Below are 17,054 nucleotides of genomic sequence, written 5' to 3'. Positions count from 1 at the left end.
TGGACATTAGAGTGTACGCTCTTCTGGTGCAGAGACTGGCTCAGTGTTCTCTGTGGTATATCTTAGAGCTCTATAAATGTATATTTCTAGTGTGTGATATTAGAGTGTAAGCTCTTGTGGTACAGTCAGGTCACTCTATATAAGATGCAGCATAGTAAGAGACGCCAACCAAGTTCGGCCCCGCCCCTTCAGGGCCCATTGGCAACACAGTCCTGCTCCCTCCATTCTATCCCGCCCCTTCTCTGCTGCTCCCGGGTTTCGCCTCTCTTGTCCTCTCTCTCGCCCCGTACTGCATCGTCATATTACAGCGGCCGGAACCGGAAGTATTCTGCGGAGGGGATGAGGGAGGAAGTCAGAGCGATGTCAGGGGGGGGACGAGGAGCCCTAATTTCTAGCTTGTGAGAGGGTGAGTGACCCGAGAGGTGAGGGAATGGTCTTCTTGTCGGTCACCTGGAAGCTTCTGACAGGGCACAGACATGAGCTGTCATTGCTCTGATAGGCTGCCTTCCTTTTGCATGAGCCCCTCCTACAAGATGTCTGCCCCCAGGGGCCCTGTCAGAGTAGGAGTACAGTGGGGTGGTTAGTAGCTCAATGTCTGCACTGAGCTCACTGGTGAAGAATTGATGAGTGGAGCTCTGTCATGGCTCCAGTGGAGTAATTGGCAGTGATCACACGACTCACTAAATATGTTCATCTATAGTGGAACTCTACAGATAGGATCAAGTTATACCAGAGAACAGATATCTCTACACACTGCACAATGTGATGTCTCCATGGTTGAAGGGAGAAGGAGCATCGCACCCATAGTACAGCTGGAAGACACAGAGCTGACACCTCCTCGGGGTCCTAAGGGACCTTCTTCAAGGCTCCATGTACAGGTACACATTGGACTGGAGCGATGCCAAAGAAGGACTCCGGGCAGAAATAATCTTAACCCTTGCAGTGGGACTGCCCCCTCATTGAATGGGTCGAGTGCTCATTTTCATCTAGGGACAAAAATAACTCTCCTTCTCCAATCCAGCAATGGAATGTCCCTTGGCGTCCTCATGTCCTATACACTGTATTGGAGATGATGACTCGCAGGACCTTAGACCACCGGAGCGGAGGGGGAGAGAGAGACTGCAGGGACGGGTTCTGAGGTTCAGTGGAGTACTAGGCCTGGTTCACACATGTGAAAACCAATAATTGCCTATGGGCGTGGTTCCCACCTGGGCGTTTTACAGCGCGTAGGAACGAGCTGCAAAACGCCCTACGCCCAAAGAAGTACAGGAGGTTCTTTGGGGCGTATTTGTTGTGCGTATCCATTGGGATACAGCCAGGTAGCCCTCGAAAATGCATGTTTGCCGCGTGTGTTTTTACCGCGAATCGCGGTAAAAATGCACGACCAACGCGCATATTCGATACGTCTAGGTGTGAACTCAGCCTTAGGGATCTCCCAATACCATATTTTCAAGACCAAGTACAAGTCCGTTCCCTCAGGTACTTGCCGATACCAATTACCGATACTTTTTCTTAAAGGGACAAATACAGACTAATGATTTTTAGTGCAGTTTCTTAATAATTATGAAGAACTGTAACTCAATCCACGATTATACAGCAATGGAGAATGGCAGCCAGCCATAGTGAGCTAGAGATCCCATCAATCCACGATTATACAGCAATGGAGAATGGCAGCCAGCAATAGTGAGCTAGAGATCCCATCAATCCACGATTATACAGCAATGGAGAATGGCGACCGGCTATAGAGAACTACAGATCTAGGGCAGCAACAGCTAATCGATTGAGAATAGTTGGCAATTATTCTCATTATCGGTTAGTTGGTTTGGGAGGGGGAAGGGGAGGGGGATGAGAGAGATTTTTTTTTAATGCAACCAATCAATTAGTTGAAAAAATAATCGAGCAAATAATCCTTAGCTGCAGCCCTATACAGATCCCATCAATCCATGAATATATAGGGGTGACTGCAGATTGTACTAGGGCTGCATTTTGGTCTCACCCGGGCTGCGTTTGAGTCTTACCAGGGTACGATTATAAAGCATTGGAAAAGGGCAGCCAGCCATAGTGAGCTAGAGATCCCATCAATCCACGATTATACAGCAATGGAGAATGGCAGCCAGCAATAGTGAGCTAGAGATCCCATCAATCCACGATTATACAGCAATGGAGAATGGCAGCCAGCAATAGTGAGCTAGAGATCCCATCAATCCACGATTATACAGCAATGGAGAATGGCGACCGGCTATAGAGAACTACAGATCTAGGGCAGCAACAGCTAATCGATTGAGAATAGTTGGCAATTATTCTCATTATCGGTTAGTTGGTTTGGGAGGGGGAAGGGGAGGGGGATGAGAGAGATTTTTTTTTAATGCAACCAATCAATTAGTTGAAAAAATAATCGAGCAAATAATCCTTAGCTGCAGCCCTATACAGATCCCATCAATCCATGAATATATAGGGGTGACTGCAGATTGTACTAGGGCTGCATTTTGGTCTCACCCGGGCTGCGTTTGAGTCTTACCAGGGATGCAGACAGATCTCCCCAGGGCTGCGTGCAGATCTCATTAGTGATACGTTTGTGTATCACCAGGGATGCATGCAGATATCACCAGGGCTGTGTGCAGATATCACCAGGGATTCGTTAGGGTCACACCAGGGCTGCATGCAGATATCACCAGGGATGCATGCATGTCACCCCACAGGGCTGCGTGCAGATCTCATTAGGGATACGTTTGGGTCTCACCACGGATGCATGCAGATATCACCAGGGCTGCTTGCAGGATGCATTTAGGTTTTACCAGGGCTGTGTACAGATATCACAAGGGCTACATTTGGGTCTCACCAGCGATGTGTTTGGGTCTTAGCAGGAATGTGTGCAGATCTGGTGATCCTGAGAGTGTCCATCTCTTCCTGAATTATTCTGACCATGCAAAGCATGGAAGTATGTTCGTGCTGGTGTGTTCAATTTGCATCCAGTAGCTCCTAATCGCCGTGCAGATATTTCTCTTCACTTCCTTTATTGCTGGCAACATTTTGCCAGACAGGAAGTTAGGGGAACTTTCTAGTAGAAAGAAATACAATTGTTTTTCCTAAGGCTAGAACCACTGTCAGATCCTTATATTTCTGTTGTCCCAGGGACAGTAATTTTGGGGAAATCTCTCTAACGGAGCCCCAGATAGCAGTAAGAACCTGATAGGAGTTCTAATCCTTCCCCACTTTATTCAATAGTAGAAAAAATGTTATTGGCTTGACATACAAGATCTAATTGCATTTCAGTTTGATCTTGGCAGTGGATGTTATTGCAAAGACAGACATATTTGGCATCATTGATAGCAACTCTTCCCAATTCGTAATACAACATTCTGTCCACTATCTCCAGGACTGGTCATGCTTTCCAAAAAAGTTCCAAATCTTTAGCAAAAATAAAAGCTTCTAACTTTGGAAGTTGCCAATTTGGCTCCTTTAAAAAGCTCCATGCTAGCTTGAGCAGTACATTTCTGATAGGACAATGATTTATCCCTGGGTTAGACCTTTTAAGCTGCTATTTTTTTTAATTACATGTATTTGACCCCTTCCAGAGGGACCAATGTAAAGGATGCCGGGGAAACTGAAGGTGAAGATTGTGGCCGGGCGTCACCTGCCGGTCATGGACAGAGCGAGTGATCTGACCGACGCTTTTGTGGAGGTGAGACATTGAGCTTCGTCATTACACTGTGTGCACAATTATTAGGCCAGTGAGTACTTTCACCAAATCACCATTTTTATGCATATTGTCCAACTCCAAGCTGTATAAGCTTGAAAGCTTATTGGATTTAAGCATATCAGGTGATGTGTATTTGTGTAATGAGGGAGGGTGTGGCCTTAGGAGATCAATATCCTATATCAAGGTGTGCATAATATATAGGCAGCTTCTTTTCCTCAGGCAAAATGGACCAAGAAAGATATTTAACTGACTCTGAATAGTCAAAAATTGTAAAGTCTTTCAGGGGGATGCAGCACTCTTGAAATTGCTAAGGTATTGGGGCGTGATCACAGAACCATCAAACGTTTTGTTGCAAATAGTCAACATGGTCGCAAGAAACATGTTGGGAAACAAAGACGCAAATTAACTGCCAAAGATTTGAGAAGAATCAAACGTGAAGCTACCAGGAACCCATTATCCTCCAGTGCTGTCATATTCTAGAACTGCAACCTACCTGGAGTGCCCAGAAGTACAAGGTGTTCAGTTCTCAGACACCTGGCCAAGGTAAGGAGGGCTAAAACCCGACCACCACTGAACAAGACACAGAAGTTGAAACTTCAAGACTGGTCCAAGAAATATCTGAAGACAGATTTTTTAAAGGTTTTCTGGACTGATAAGATGAGAGTGACTCTTGATGGACCAGATGGATGGGCCCATGGCTGGATCAGTAACAGGCACAGAGCTCCACTTCGACTAAGATGCCAGCAAGGTGGAGGTGGGGTACTGGTCAGCTGGTACTATTAAAGATGAGCTAGTTGGACCTTTTCGGGTTGAAGATGGACTCAAAATCCACTCCCAAACCTACTGCCTGTTTTTAGAAGACACTTTCTTCAAGCAGTGGTACAGGAAAAAGTCTGCATCTTACAAGAAGACCATGATATGTATGCAGGACAATGCTCCATCGCATACATCGAAGTACTCCACTGCGTTGCTAGCCAGTAAAGGCCTTATAGATGAGAGAAAAATGACATGGCTCCCTTCCTCATCTGACCTAAACCCTATTGAGAACCTGTGGGCCCTTCTTAAACGGGAGATTTACGGTGAAGGAAAACAGTACACCTCTCTGAACAGTGTCCGGGGGGCTGTGGTTGCTGGTGCACAAAAAGTTGATCGTCAACAGATGAAGAAACTGATGGATGGAAGGCTGGGGGGGCTATATTGGTTACTGATTTTGTTGTTGTTGTTGAAAATGTCAGAAATGTTTATTTGTAAATTTTTATTTGTTTGTTTATTATTCTCATTTTAAGGCCCCATTCACACACGAATCGGCCTGCACGTACAGCTCTGTGCTGCGTGCGGGGCCGTACCAAGTAGCTGCCGAGAAGGACAGGTGCTGCGTGTGATTAGAACGCAGCCCCCGTCCATCTCTATGGGGCTACGCAGCCGTACGCCCCCCCTACGCTCACCTCATTTGCAGGTCCGTAGGGGTGCGGGTGATGGTATTCATACGCCCCCGGAATGGATCCTGTATGCGTCCCGGCCAGAAAACCCGCACCCCTACGGACCTGCAAATAAGGTGAGCGTAGGGGGGCGTACAGCTGCATAGCCCCATAGAGATGGACGGGGGCTGCGTTCTAATCACACGCAGCACCTATCCTTCCCGCAGCTACTTGGTACGGCCGCACACGAAGCTATACGTGCAGGCCGATTCGTGTGTGAATGGGGCCTAACGGATAAAAATAAACAAGTGAGATGGGAAGAGTTTTGTTTTTCATTTAGTTGCATAATAACCCTGCACACTAATATTTGCCCAATAATTGTGCACACCCAGATATTCTCCTAAGAAAGCCAAAAACCTAATTTTTACTTTCTAAATATTCAGGTTTATTATTATAATACAGGATTTATATATAACAGTTTGCGCAGCACTTTACAATATAAGGAAGACATAATCACAATACAATTCAAGACAAGATGGTAAGGAGGGTCCTGCCCCTGAGGGCTTACAATCTAAAAGGGAGGGACAAGTGATACACGAGGAGGTAGCTGGGTGGGGATGAATTGTTTGACAACGTGATGGTTGAGGTTTATTAACATTTTGGATTGACCGAGAGCACTGTAGTTGTTCAATAATGAAATGTAACCCTCAAAAATACAACGTGCCTACTAATTGTGCACACAGTCTAGATATAATGCTTTGTTGGCTTAATTCATGATGTCCTTCTGTGAAGAGTCTTTGTTTTAATAAAGTCATACTCCAACTCTTTATGTGGGATTCCCATCATGCCTAGTATTTATTTTATGGGGAATGTAACAGGAAGAGCTGGAACATACAAAGGTGGGAGGGGACACACAATGGAGGTGGACATAGACATGCTTAACCTCTTGCCGTCCGCCCGTAGTAAAAAAACGGACGGACGGCACTGCTACATCTGCGGGCAATCCAGACGGCAATTTTTTTCTGCTCGCGTGCGCCCCCTAGCGGGCACGCACGGGCAGAAAAGACCCGACGATTAAACACACCCGTTACCGGGTGTTTCACATATAGGCGATCAGCGGGTCCATAGCCCGCCGATCGCCTATATGTGCTCGTTCGCGGCACCCCCACCGTCATCAGTTGTGCTGATGAAGCAGATCTCTGCTTCATCAGCTTCTTTTGGGGTCCACAGGTGATATTAGGGGTCCTAGAGACCCCTAATATCTCCATAAAGAGGACCTGTCAGTGTGCCTTTGCTATTATATAGGGGGTTGTTATCCCCCTATATAATAGCAATAACAATAAGTGCAAAAAAATAAATATAAATAAAAAAAAAAAAAAGTAACACATAAAAAAGTAAAATAAAATAAAAGTCACATATAAAAAAAGGGGAAAAAACCCCCCCAAAATGTTTAACTCCCCCACCCCCACGTTTACGCGCCTATAAACGTAAATACGCGTCCGGTGCCCCAGCGCGCAAAAATTACAATTGCGCTACACATGTTACATATCGCCGCGAACGTCGCAGTGAGAGCAATCATTTTAGGGCCATCAATCACTGATAACACTAAACTGATGAGCGGTAACAGCTTTTAAAGCGTCGCCTATGGCCAATTTTGGGTATTATCGTTTTTTGAGGTTTCGCGCGCGCACGCAATTTTAAGGCTTGACATGTTTAGTGTCTTTTTACCCGACGTGACCCCATCTTTTATATTTTACCAAAAAATTGGGTAATAATAAATGTTTTATCATTTAATATAGGGGAAACTGTTTTTTTTTTTAAATTTCGGTAATTTTTCCTTAAATTAGTAAAAAAATAAAACCCCCAGTGGTGAATAAATACCACCAAAAGAAAGCTCTATCTGTCCCCAAAAAAGGGTATAAAATTCATTTCAGTACAGCGCTGCATGACGGAATAAATGTCAGTCAAAGTACCGCAGCGCTGAATACTGAAAAATGGCCTGGATGGGAAGGGGGTTTAACACCGCGGATGTCAACTGGTTAAGAACAAGCATGGCAAGATCTGCCTCTGAGAAGACAGTAAGTAGTTTTGCCACCAAGCTCTATTCATATCGAATGAATTGCTTTCTTTCCCATTGAGGGACATATTAAGTCGTTCACCTTTGGGTTATGCTGCCAACTACAGGAGAATTGGACCCTGGCATACAAACTAGACCAAACCAGCATAACCCCCCATTTTCGGCATCCATCAACTTTTCCCACATTTGCAAAGCTGCCTCCTGGTCTTTTGTTAACATGTTCTCTGAGTTCTATCAGGTAGATGCTGCAGCCCCAATTGATGGCAGCATTGGCTGGCAGGTTCTTCAGGTGGCTCTTTGAGATGCAGGCAGTCCACATTTCTCTGTTTTCTAAGGACTGTTAGAGTTTGTCTGCTGTGTTGCCCTTCCCTCAATTGGACTACCTTTGGACATCCTGAAAGTGAAAGGCTTTTTGTGCCCCTCAATGGACGATAGACAATAGGTTTTTTTGTTTTTCATTCACCGTAAGATCCTGTTTTTGCAGCCCTTTGAGGGGCACAGGTCCCACCCCTTTATGTTTATGATCATGCTCTCTTTACTGTTTTGCTACAAATCTGAGGTATGCTGGTGGTAGGAGGGAGGTTATCTTGGGCTGGACTACAGTTTTTTGGTTGTTTGCCGGTTTCCAGTTTTCCTGTAGGCAACAGTATAACCCAAAGGTGAAGGATTTCCTGGATTCCATAAAAGGAATGTACGGTGATTACAAAAATCCTATTTTGCTGCATTGTTTAGCATAGATAACCTCTGGCACATGTATTGTAATGTCAGCAGTAAGGACCATTCTCTCCCATTTATGAAGCTGCAACACAGTGGGGGATATTTAAGTAGATTATAGCAGGAAGGGGTGGGGTTCCTTTCTCCTCAATAGAATGTTTCCTGCCATGTGATTGGTGCTCTAAAGTCTCGATATACTGCAGTAGCCGGTGACCTAGTAGCTGTGCTGGGGTGCTAATGGGAAATGCTGCACAATGGTACATTCATAGGTCTGTGCACACAGGAGTTTGAGATATAGACAGTCTAGGCCAGGAGAACCACCACACATACACTATATTGCCAAAAGTATTGGGACAGCCCTCCAAATCATTGGGTTCAGGTTTTCCAATCCCCTCCATGACCGCAGGTGTATAAAATCGCGCACATCGGCATGCAGACGCTTCTACAAACATTTGTGAAAGAATGGGTCGCTCTCAGAAGCTCAGTGAATCCAAGCGTGGTACCGTGATAGGTTGCTACCTGTGCAATAAGTCCATCCGTGATTATTTCCTTGCTACTAAATATTCCACGGTAACCTGTTAGTAGTATTATAACAAAGTGGAAGCAACTGGAGACAACAGCAACTCGGCCACGAAGTGGTGTAGAATTATTATGTGTTGTAGAATTATAAGGTCTCTATGCCCCAGTTAGGACTTGCAGCTTTAGAGCTCACAGGGCAGGATACATGGCTTGAGGTTTTTATAGTGAGGTAGTCATTGTATATTGTGTACCTCTGGTTTCATGTTATAGGCGTAGCGCATTAATCTACCAAGATCTCAAAGTATAATCTGACATCTCTATATATAACCGCTGTCTTCAGAGACGCCCACGCTCAATTTACACTACGTAATATAGATCTGTAGATCATAATGCTATGTACACAGTGGAAAATGCCACGGGTGGGTTTGTTTCAGAAGAATTTCTTCCTTCATTTTCTGATTGATACAGATACAATCTGTGTTTTTAAAAGTTACAGGACTGGCCTGAAGATGCAAATTAGGCGTGTGCTGGTTTGACTGTATCCAAACATAAAACTGTCATTACTTTTGCAGCCTTTGTAGATTTCCTTTTATTACATGTGCAATTAAAATTCTGCTCTCTACTGTCCTTCACACTGTCCTCCTTGCTGGAGAGGGAGCTGTGCCTAAGGACCCGCAATACAAGGTCCCTGCTTCTGCTTTATCCATTATAGATCTTTTACTTCCTCCACGTCTCCTATTGCTTTTTTAAATTAAACTAAAGAGGAAAAGAACTGTGGAAGTTGTGCCCAAAGGCGGCTGCAAAGGACAAAGAACGTGTCAACACTATTGCCTGTGTCCTTCCTGCAGCTGATCTTTTCACCATTACTGACTTGCCATGCCTTATGCTGCATGGTTACTCTGTGTGGAGGTGCTGATCTTGGTAGGTAAGCAGGGATTAGCTTTCTCATGTCATTGCTATGCCCCTAATAGCACTGACATGGGGAACCTCTCATTACCGCACCAGTCATCAGATCACCAGTTGCCAGACGGCAGCTCTGACATGAGGAAGCTTATCCCTGCTCCTATACCAGGATCACCAGTTCCGCACAGAGACACCCTGAAGAATAAAGCACGGTAAGTCAGAATTGGGGAAAAAATCAGCTGCAGGGAGACCACAGACGATACTGGCGGTTTCTTCTTTGTCCTTTGCTTCACAGTACAGTTTGTGGCCTCCTTTTTAATTTAATTTTTAATTTCAAATATATTCTCCGAGTAAGTGTCAAACGTCAATTACAGAGGGATCTCTTTTGTGATTTACAACCTTTTAGCCTTTAGAAGTATTGGTTGAACCATATAAAATATTCTACTGAAAAATTGAGGATTGCTCGATTTATATGTTTTGGGGAGGGCTCCTTGCCACTGCTTCTGCCTATGTTACCCCTAAAGGTTGTAGATATGATTATTTCTGGTTACCTTGGAGTGTCCAACCCATATTGGTAATCTAGTGAGTTGCCCCTTATCCTTCTCATTCTGGATACATGAAACATGGAAGTATAAACATGGAGCATATATGGTTCACTGCCCCTGCAGCAGGATGGATCCCTCTAATGTCACTTAGTGTATGACTGCACTGCGCTTATTATTGCTTGCTAACGCATGTTGTATTTTCACAGGTAAAGTTTGCCAACACTACATTTAAGACAGATGTGTACCACAAATCCCTCAATCCGCAGTGGAATTCAGAATGGTTCAAGTTTGAGGTGAGTTTTGTATTCACGGACAAGTGGTTGTATCCCACTGGAAAAAGGGAAGCATTAACCCCTCGTTTGCCTGTTTTCTATGCAGGTAGATGATGAAGACTTGCAGGATGAGCCGCTGCAGATCACAGTCCTTGACCACGATACATACAGTGCCAATGATGCCATTGGAAAGGTCTACATCGACATTGACCCTTTGCTGTACACTGAGGCAGCCACTGTTATCTCTGGATGGTTTCCCATTTATGACACCATACATGGTAAGAAAGAACAGTGTGTCGAATAAGCAGAACTGCATCAAACTGAATATTTATGTACTTAATGAGAACCTATATATACTGTGCCCATATAGGACAAAGAAACATGCCCCTTTTAGAGCAGTAGGGAGCACATGAGTTCTACTTATTCTTCCTTGACTCTGCTCACCTGCCAGAGAATCAACCTGTATAGAGGAGATTGCTGACTGAGAGAAATCTGTGGTTTTCGTTTTCATTGCTAAACTTTCCTTAAAAATACTAGTTACGAAGCTGTTTTTTAGTTCATTGAACAAGCATGAAGATCGAGTCAGAGGAAAGCCTGATTTGCTTACATAAATTAGGTCTGAGTTTCAGAAAGTATTAAAGCCGAACAATCAAAACGAACTTGCATTTTTATTGGGAGAGCTCAGCAAGCCCATATTCTTTCATTACGGGAGCCCTGTAATGGATCCACTTCACGTGGTTCTTATTTGTTTTACTGTTCTATTGCTCAGCCAGTAAGTAACATAATTACATTTGGAGTTTAAGGGTGTTTGCTTTCCCCCTTTGGTGCAGGTATTCGGGGGGAGATCAATGTTGTGGTGAAGGTTGACCTCTTCAATGACTTGAATCGTTTCCGACAATCTTCATGTGGTGTCAAATTCTTCTGCAGTAAGTAACCTGTAATGATGGAGCCTCCACAAAGCACTCTAACCTCCATATTTTATTGATGTGCTTTAGTCTGTGCACTGTAGCAAGAATATCATTTTTTTATTCGGATAGTGGAATTCTTTAAAGGGTCAGTTTACCTTGGGTGGAAATTTCTAAAACTGGAGCAGACTGAATCTGGAGCAGTTGTCAAGGCAACAGATGAGCATCTCTCTCTGTGGCGTTGTGGTTAGCACTTCTGCCTTGCAGCACTCAGGGTCCCCGGTTCAAATCCCAGTCAGGACACCATTTGCAAGGAGTTTGCATGTTCTCCCTGTGCTTGGGTCCCTCTCCCACATGTATGCATGTGAGAGAGGGACCTTAGATTGTAAGCTCCTTGAGGGCAGGGACCGATGTGCACTATATAAAGTGCTGCATAAGTTGTCTGTGCTATTTATACTAATAAATCTCTCTTCAGCTTGCTCTGGTAATATTTCAAAATGAGACACAGAAGCTGATTGGTTGCAGTGGAAATTCCACCAACACCGCCCCCCGTTGTTTGATGGATGATAGACAAGTACATCCTTTACATTGTCTTCCAGGTAATCCAGGAGACCAGCATCAAAAAGTGGCTGAGAAGTGGGAGCTGGAGATAGTGCTAAGGATAAGTATTCCAAATATAACTCCTTTTTTTAACTTCTCTCTCTTTTACAGCTCCTGGCTATACTACCCACCAGAGAGTTCTGGATGTTCCCAAGTATCATGCCGTGTTCCCACTTTTCCTGTGTTTCTCATAATATAAAATAAAATTAGGTATTCAATTTGTTTATTTATTCGTTGGTTAAACTCCGTGGTCTTTTTTCAACCTAACAACGTATAGTTGTTAGGTTGAAAAAAGACCACTGAGTTTAACCAACGAATAAATAAACAAATTGAATACCTAATTTTATTTTATGAGAAACACAGGAAAAGTGGGAACACGGCATGATACTTGGGAACATCCAGAACTCTCTGGTGGGTAGTATAGCCAGGAGCTGTAAAAGAGAGAGAAGTTAAAAAAAGGAGTTATATTTGGAATACTTATCCTTAGCACTATCTCCAGCGATCTCCCACTTCTCAGCCACTTTTTGATGCTGGTCTCCTGGATTACCTGGAAAATGCATGGCACCACTATGCAACATTGAGGACCTGCCCACCTCAGAGGGCAGAAGAGGACATGTGATATTCTCCATTAAATAAGGGGAATGGGCATGCACCAAGGGGTGTGAGGGGCAGGAAAGGGAGAGCTGGGCTTTAAATGCAGTCTTTGTGCTTTTTGTGTAACATTATTATGTGTGAACACTTTTCCTTTTCCGCAACTATAGCAACGTCTATTCCAAAGTCATATCGTGCTGTGGTCATACATGGTTTTGTAGAGGAGTTGGTAGTGAATGAGGATCCAGAATACCAGTGGATCGACCGAATCCGGACACCGAGAGCCTCCAATGAGGCCCGGCAGAGGCTGATATCACTCATGTCGGGTAAGAAGAGCCAGACTTGGTTTGTGTGTTTCTGTATTGTATAGACATATATATACTATAAGAGGTATTGTGTATGTTCTTACAATAAAAATCCTGTACCTGTAAAGTGACAAACCAAACTGTGACATTTCCAATGCCGGCTCAACCCCTGGTACATGTACCCTGATTGGGGAAGGGGGTACCCCCGGTCAGGAATTTTATTGCCGACTGTATCACTGTTGAGGTGGTAAGTACAGTTCTGCCATAGTATGACTTGTAGTTACATAAACAGGAGGGAGTGCATGGGTTCTGCAGCCTCCCAGTCATGGTCATGTGTTTTTTTTTCATTTTGTTTTTCCCAGGTGAGCTGCAGAGGAAGATCGGTCTCAAGGTCCTGGAGATGCGAGGGAATGCCGTGGTTGGCTACCTGCAATGTTTTGATCTAGAGGGGGAGTCTGGTTTGGTTGTGCGTGCTATAGGAACAGCGTGCACACTGGATAAACTCACCAACCCCGCTCCATTTGCTCCAGCCTGTAACTCCCCGTGTAAAGAACTGAAGGAGTAAGTATATATGTACATGGTGCAATTTCTCTTCTTTGTATGATCTGTAGCCTTAAAAGATGAGTGCACTTTCAGGAACTACCCTTGTTTATACCTTCTGCTCAAATACATCAAGTGCACAGGCTATCTGTTTTGTTAATAATCAGCAGTTGAGGATGTTGGGCCTCCAGCATGGCAGCTGTGTGTTTGCACAATTCTTTTCCTGCAGCAGCCACTTCTGGCCATCAGTAGAGGGAGCTGAACAGAAGACGAGAGGTGTGTTTTGTTTTAAAGTGAATGTCAAGGCAAATAAGGAAAAGAAAATACAAATTCAGTACATCTCTGCAATAAATGCACATTTCCTCATGTTTAGCTCTTTAAAAACACCAAGTACAAGCAAATACCTGTTGATCTGCCAGAAATCCAGTGAGCTCATCACTTACTGTTGTGAGCTGACGACACTGTGCCTTTGCTGAACTGCAATGTTAAGCAGTGGTGTCAGTCCATCCTAAGTTCTCTCCCGCTGGACTAACGAACTCCTCCCCGGGGGCCCCCCTCCTCATCTCAGTAACCACTTTTCATTTAGATAATGATTGAGTTGTTCTGTAGTCCAGCAGTGTAGAATAGCTGCTTGGCATTTTAGTGCAGCAGTGCCACTGTGTTGTTAGATCACTACAGGACGTTAAGAGGGGAAATGTGTGTGTATTACTTTTTTTGGTTTCACCACATGCATTTTAAAGTGCCCTTGACATATGCATGTATTAGGTGCACTCCGGGTGTGGTGTGTTACAAAAAGTCCTACGTGCTGCAATTGTGTTGCAGTTTTTAGCAAAATGGAATGTTGCCAAGAATTCAGTGGTAACACATGTTCTGCGTACCTTTCAGGGCCCAGTCACACCATAAAGAGTGCGCTCCAGTGCGTTCGGCCTCTGGAACGCATCCCAGCTGGCTGGCATAGTTTTGGGGCGGGAGAGGGCGTGACGGTGCATTGAAGTCAATGGCACTGCAGCCACGTCCTCCACCCACAGTGCGATTGCTGGCACCCGAACGCGTAGCACATTAGTGCCTGCGTTCCAGTCCAGTGCGATCTGCAAAAAATGCGGCATGCACTGTTTTTTGCAGTTCACACTGGACCAGAACGCAGGCACTAATGTCCCACGCTTTCAGGGTGCCGGAGATTGCACTGCAGGCGGTAGATGTGGCTGTGGTGCCATTGACTTCAATGCAGCGCTACGCCCCCTCCCGCCCCAAAACAAAGTGAGTCGGCCGGGTTGCGCTCCAGTGCGTTCCAGAGGCCGAACGCACTGGATCTCATTCTTTATGGTGTGACTGGGCCCTAACTGAGCAACATGCTTACAATGCACCCAAAACGTTCAGATGCCTGAGCAGTCTGTCTTCTTTCCTTTAACTCCCTCTAGTTACGGTCGGAAACTGCTCCTCCAGGAAGCCAATGTAACACACAGTAGCCTGTCCTAATTGTTATTTATCAAAAAACCCGGTACCCTTTGCAGTTGGAATATTTAAGCAGAATGCATAGAATAGAAGATAAGTTTAAAGGTCAGTTGTCCTTCAAAGAGCGAATAAACTCAGTCCCAGGTCTGTCAACTACTGTCACATTATAGTACAAGTACAATATAGTGATCTGGCCTCTGGAAAAATGAAGTTAGGGGGTGGCCCACCAGATTCCAACTATAACTAACAAGTAATGTTTGTAAAATAATGCATTAAATGTTACAACTACAATACTGCATAAATGTAGAAACGTATTGCTGAATTTCTTCTGTAAGGGACTAGCAGGGACAATAGGAGGGAAGAGTCAGCCTTCAAACAGCCTCATTTATCAAACTGCCTCTTTCAACAACTGTTTGTATTGCTTCATATCTTCCAGTCAGATTCAACCTTTACTTACAACCTGTCAGTCTGGAAAATCTGGTATCTTGCTGGCTAGTATGAGCAGTACAAACATTTCTTATATGGATAAACCATTCCATCTTTACCAGGCATTGATACCATTAGATTATTTGATTGGATGTAATTCGCAGTGTCCAATGTGTTTCCTCATTTAAAGTTTCTTTAACTATTAAGATGCAAAAACTTTGCATGCAGTGATTGTAAAGAATATTGTGCCCTGTAGTGTAATCCTGCATACTGGTCTAGTTCTTCCTGTACAGCATGGACATCCTTGGCCAGTGTCTCCCTCAACTACCCCAAGAGGTCATGTTTTCAGATATCACCCAGTGGGAGCCAATGGTAATTATCAGTACACAGAATAAAGGATATCTAAACCAAAGAACAAAAATGTGTAATGTAATTACAGGTTACCAGATCTTAAATGTGGTGACTGCATTTGTTTTTTGTCAGGCTAAGAATATTTTCAGCTAGTACAGAAAATACCTGTTGATCCTGCCAGAAATCCAGTGTCTTTGGCACTTTCTGTGAGCCTGAATTGAAATCTTAAATAATGTTATTGATAGGGATGCACCAATACCGATACTAGCATTGATGCCGAATATTTGGGCGAGTACTCGTACACGCTCAAATGCTCCGATGCCTAACCCGATACTTCTGGTATGAGGAAGCCAGGCAGCGTGTAATGACACGCTTCCCGATTGGTCGCTTCATGCTCCCTCGTCACCTAGTGATAAAGCATGGGGACGGCCTCCCTGCTAATTGGGAAGCCGGGCGGCGAGTCTTTACACGCTGCCCGGCTTATCGGGAAGCCAGGTGGCGAGTCATTACATGCCGGCCAGCTTTCTAAATGGGACTTCCGGTACTTGATATTCGGTATTGGTGAATACCGAAAAAAGATATCGGTACTCGTACTCCATACCAAAATGGAGCCACCTCATCTAAGTAACCTTCAGTATATTACATTTTTGTTCTTGGGTTCAGATGCAGTTTAAATAATTTATTTAGGCTGAAGGAAATCCAGAAAACATGGCTTGGCAACAGGTGGTTGTAGGGATGTAAGCAGGCCGCATGTATTACAATCTGATCAATTAATCTCCAAGATTTGACAACTTTGTAGTGTGGAGGAACTACCTGACTGCATTCATCACTGAATGGGCTAGTTTGGTAGGTCATTGCACTTAATACGTGTTGTATGAGATTGTACAATCAGACAGCAATGTGTGTGGTCCACATCAGACTAGATAAGTTGTGACTGTAATGTTGTTGTAAAGTGGAACTCCAGCCAAACAGCTTGATACACTGTAAACTGCCAAAAGTTTCTTAATTCTGTAAAGTCAGTCTGGTAATTTTATATATACAGAGATCAATACCTCAACTCCGAGCCAATAGCATTCTATGTCTCCACCCTGCACACAGCCTATGCCCTGGACTAGGAATTAGCTTCATCACATCCACGCTCTGTCCCCGCCTGTAGGCTGTCTAAACATTTCCCCTTTCGAATCCCCAGTGCATGTTTTTCTGATGCACTGTGCTGGTACCTCATTGGTCAGATTAACTCCTGGTGTGCGGCGGTTTTTGCAAAGATAATGTAAATATAGATTTCAGGCAATTTAACTGGCATTGTTTAAAGAGACCCTGTCACTGTCCTAAAAGTACTCTATAAAAACTTCCCCACTGCGCTGAAAAAAAGTACTGCATGCAGTACTTTTTTTTCAGTGCACACCAGTGCAACGCACGGCATTGTGGAGCTGTGAACTGTGCCCATCCGTCATAAGTCACATTGCCTTGTCTTGCATTGGGGCTGCAGTGTAAAAAATGGCCAATGCTTTCAGTGTGAATCAAGCTTAAAAGAATAGACTGAATACTTGCCTGTGCGGCAGGCGGGCAGGAAATTCACTGCTTTGTTCAAGGGCTCCTGGCACTGCTGATATCTGACACTTCTGGTGTCATAGCTTGATGTCCTACTCTCTATGGGTCAGAGCGAGGAACCACAGTGCCCAGTGGGGAATAGGCTGTCTGACCCCCCAGCCCTCTCTTACCCTCCCATTTCCCCC

General features: G+C 44.4%; 1 protein-coding gene across 1 annotated transcript in view; it reads left to right on the top strand.

Moving 5' to 3' along the window:
• The first annotated feature begins 357 nt into the window (after positions 1-357).
• The window catches only part of C2CD5 (C2 calcium dependent domain containing 5), a 71,019-nt gene continuing 54,322 nt past the window's right edge, over positions 358-17,054 (top strand). Inside the window, exons 1-7 of the mRNA XM_018560014.1 lie at positions 358-406; positions 3,576-3,682; positions 10,083-10,169; positions 10,255-10,426; positions 10,979-11,074; positions 12,415-12,570; positions 12,912-13,110. Of these exons, the coding sequence (XP_018415516.1) occupies positions 3,593-3,682; positions 10,083-10,169; positions 10,255-10,426; positions 10,979-11,074; positions 12,415-12,570; positions 12,912-13,110 (800 nt within the window). The 5' untranslated portion in view covers positions 358-406; positions 3,576-3,592. The remainder of the gene's footprint in view (positions 407-3,575; positions 3,683-10,082; positions 10,170-10,254; positions 10,427-10,978; positions 11,075-12,414; positions 12,571-12,911; positions 13,111-17,054) is intronic.

The sequence above is a fragment of the Nanorana parkeri genome, unplaced genomic scaffold (assembly GCF_000935625.1).
Source record: "Nanorana parkeri isolate BGI_ZX_2015 unplaced genomic scaffold, ASM93562v1 scaffold426, whole genome shotgun sequence".
Lineage (NCBI taxonomy): Eukaryota > Metazoa > Chordata > Amphibia > Anura > Dicroglossidae > Nanorana > Nanorana parkeri.
The sequence above is the reverse complement of the archived record's forward strand: the minus strand, read 5'-3'. Positions and strand labels throughout refer to the sequence as shown.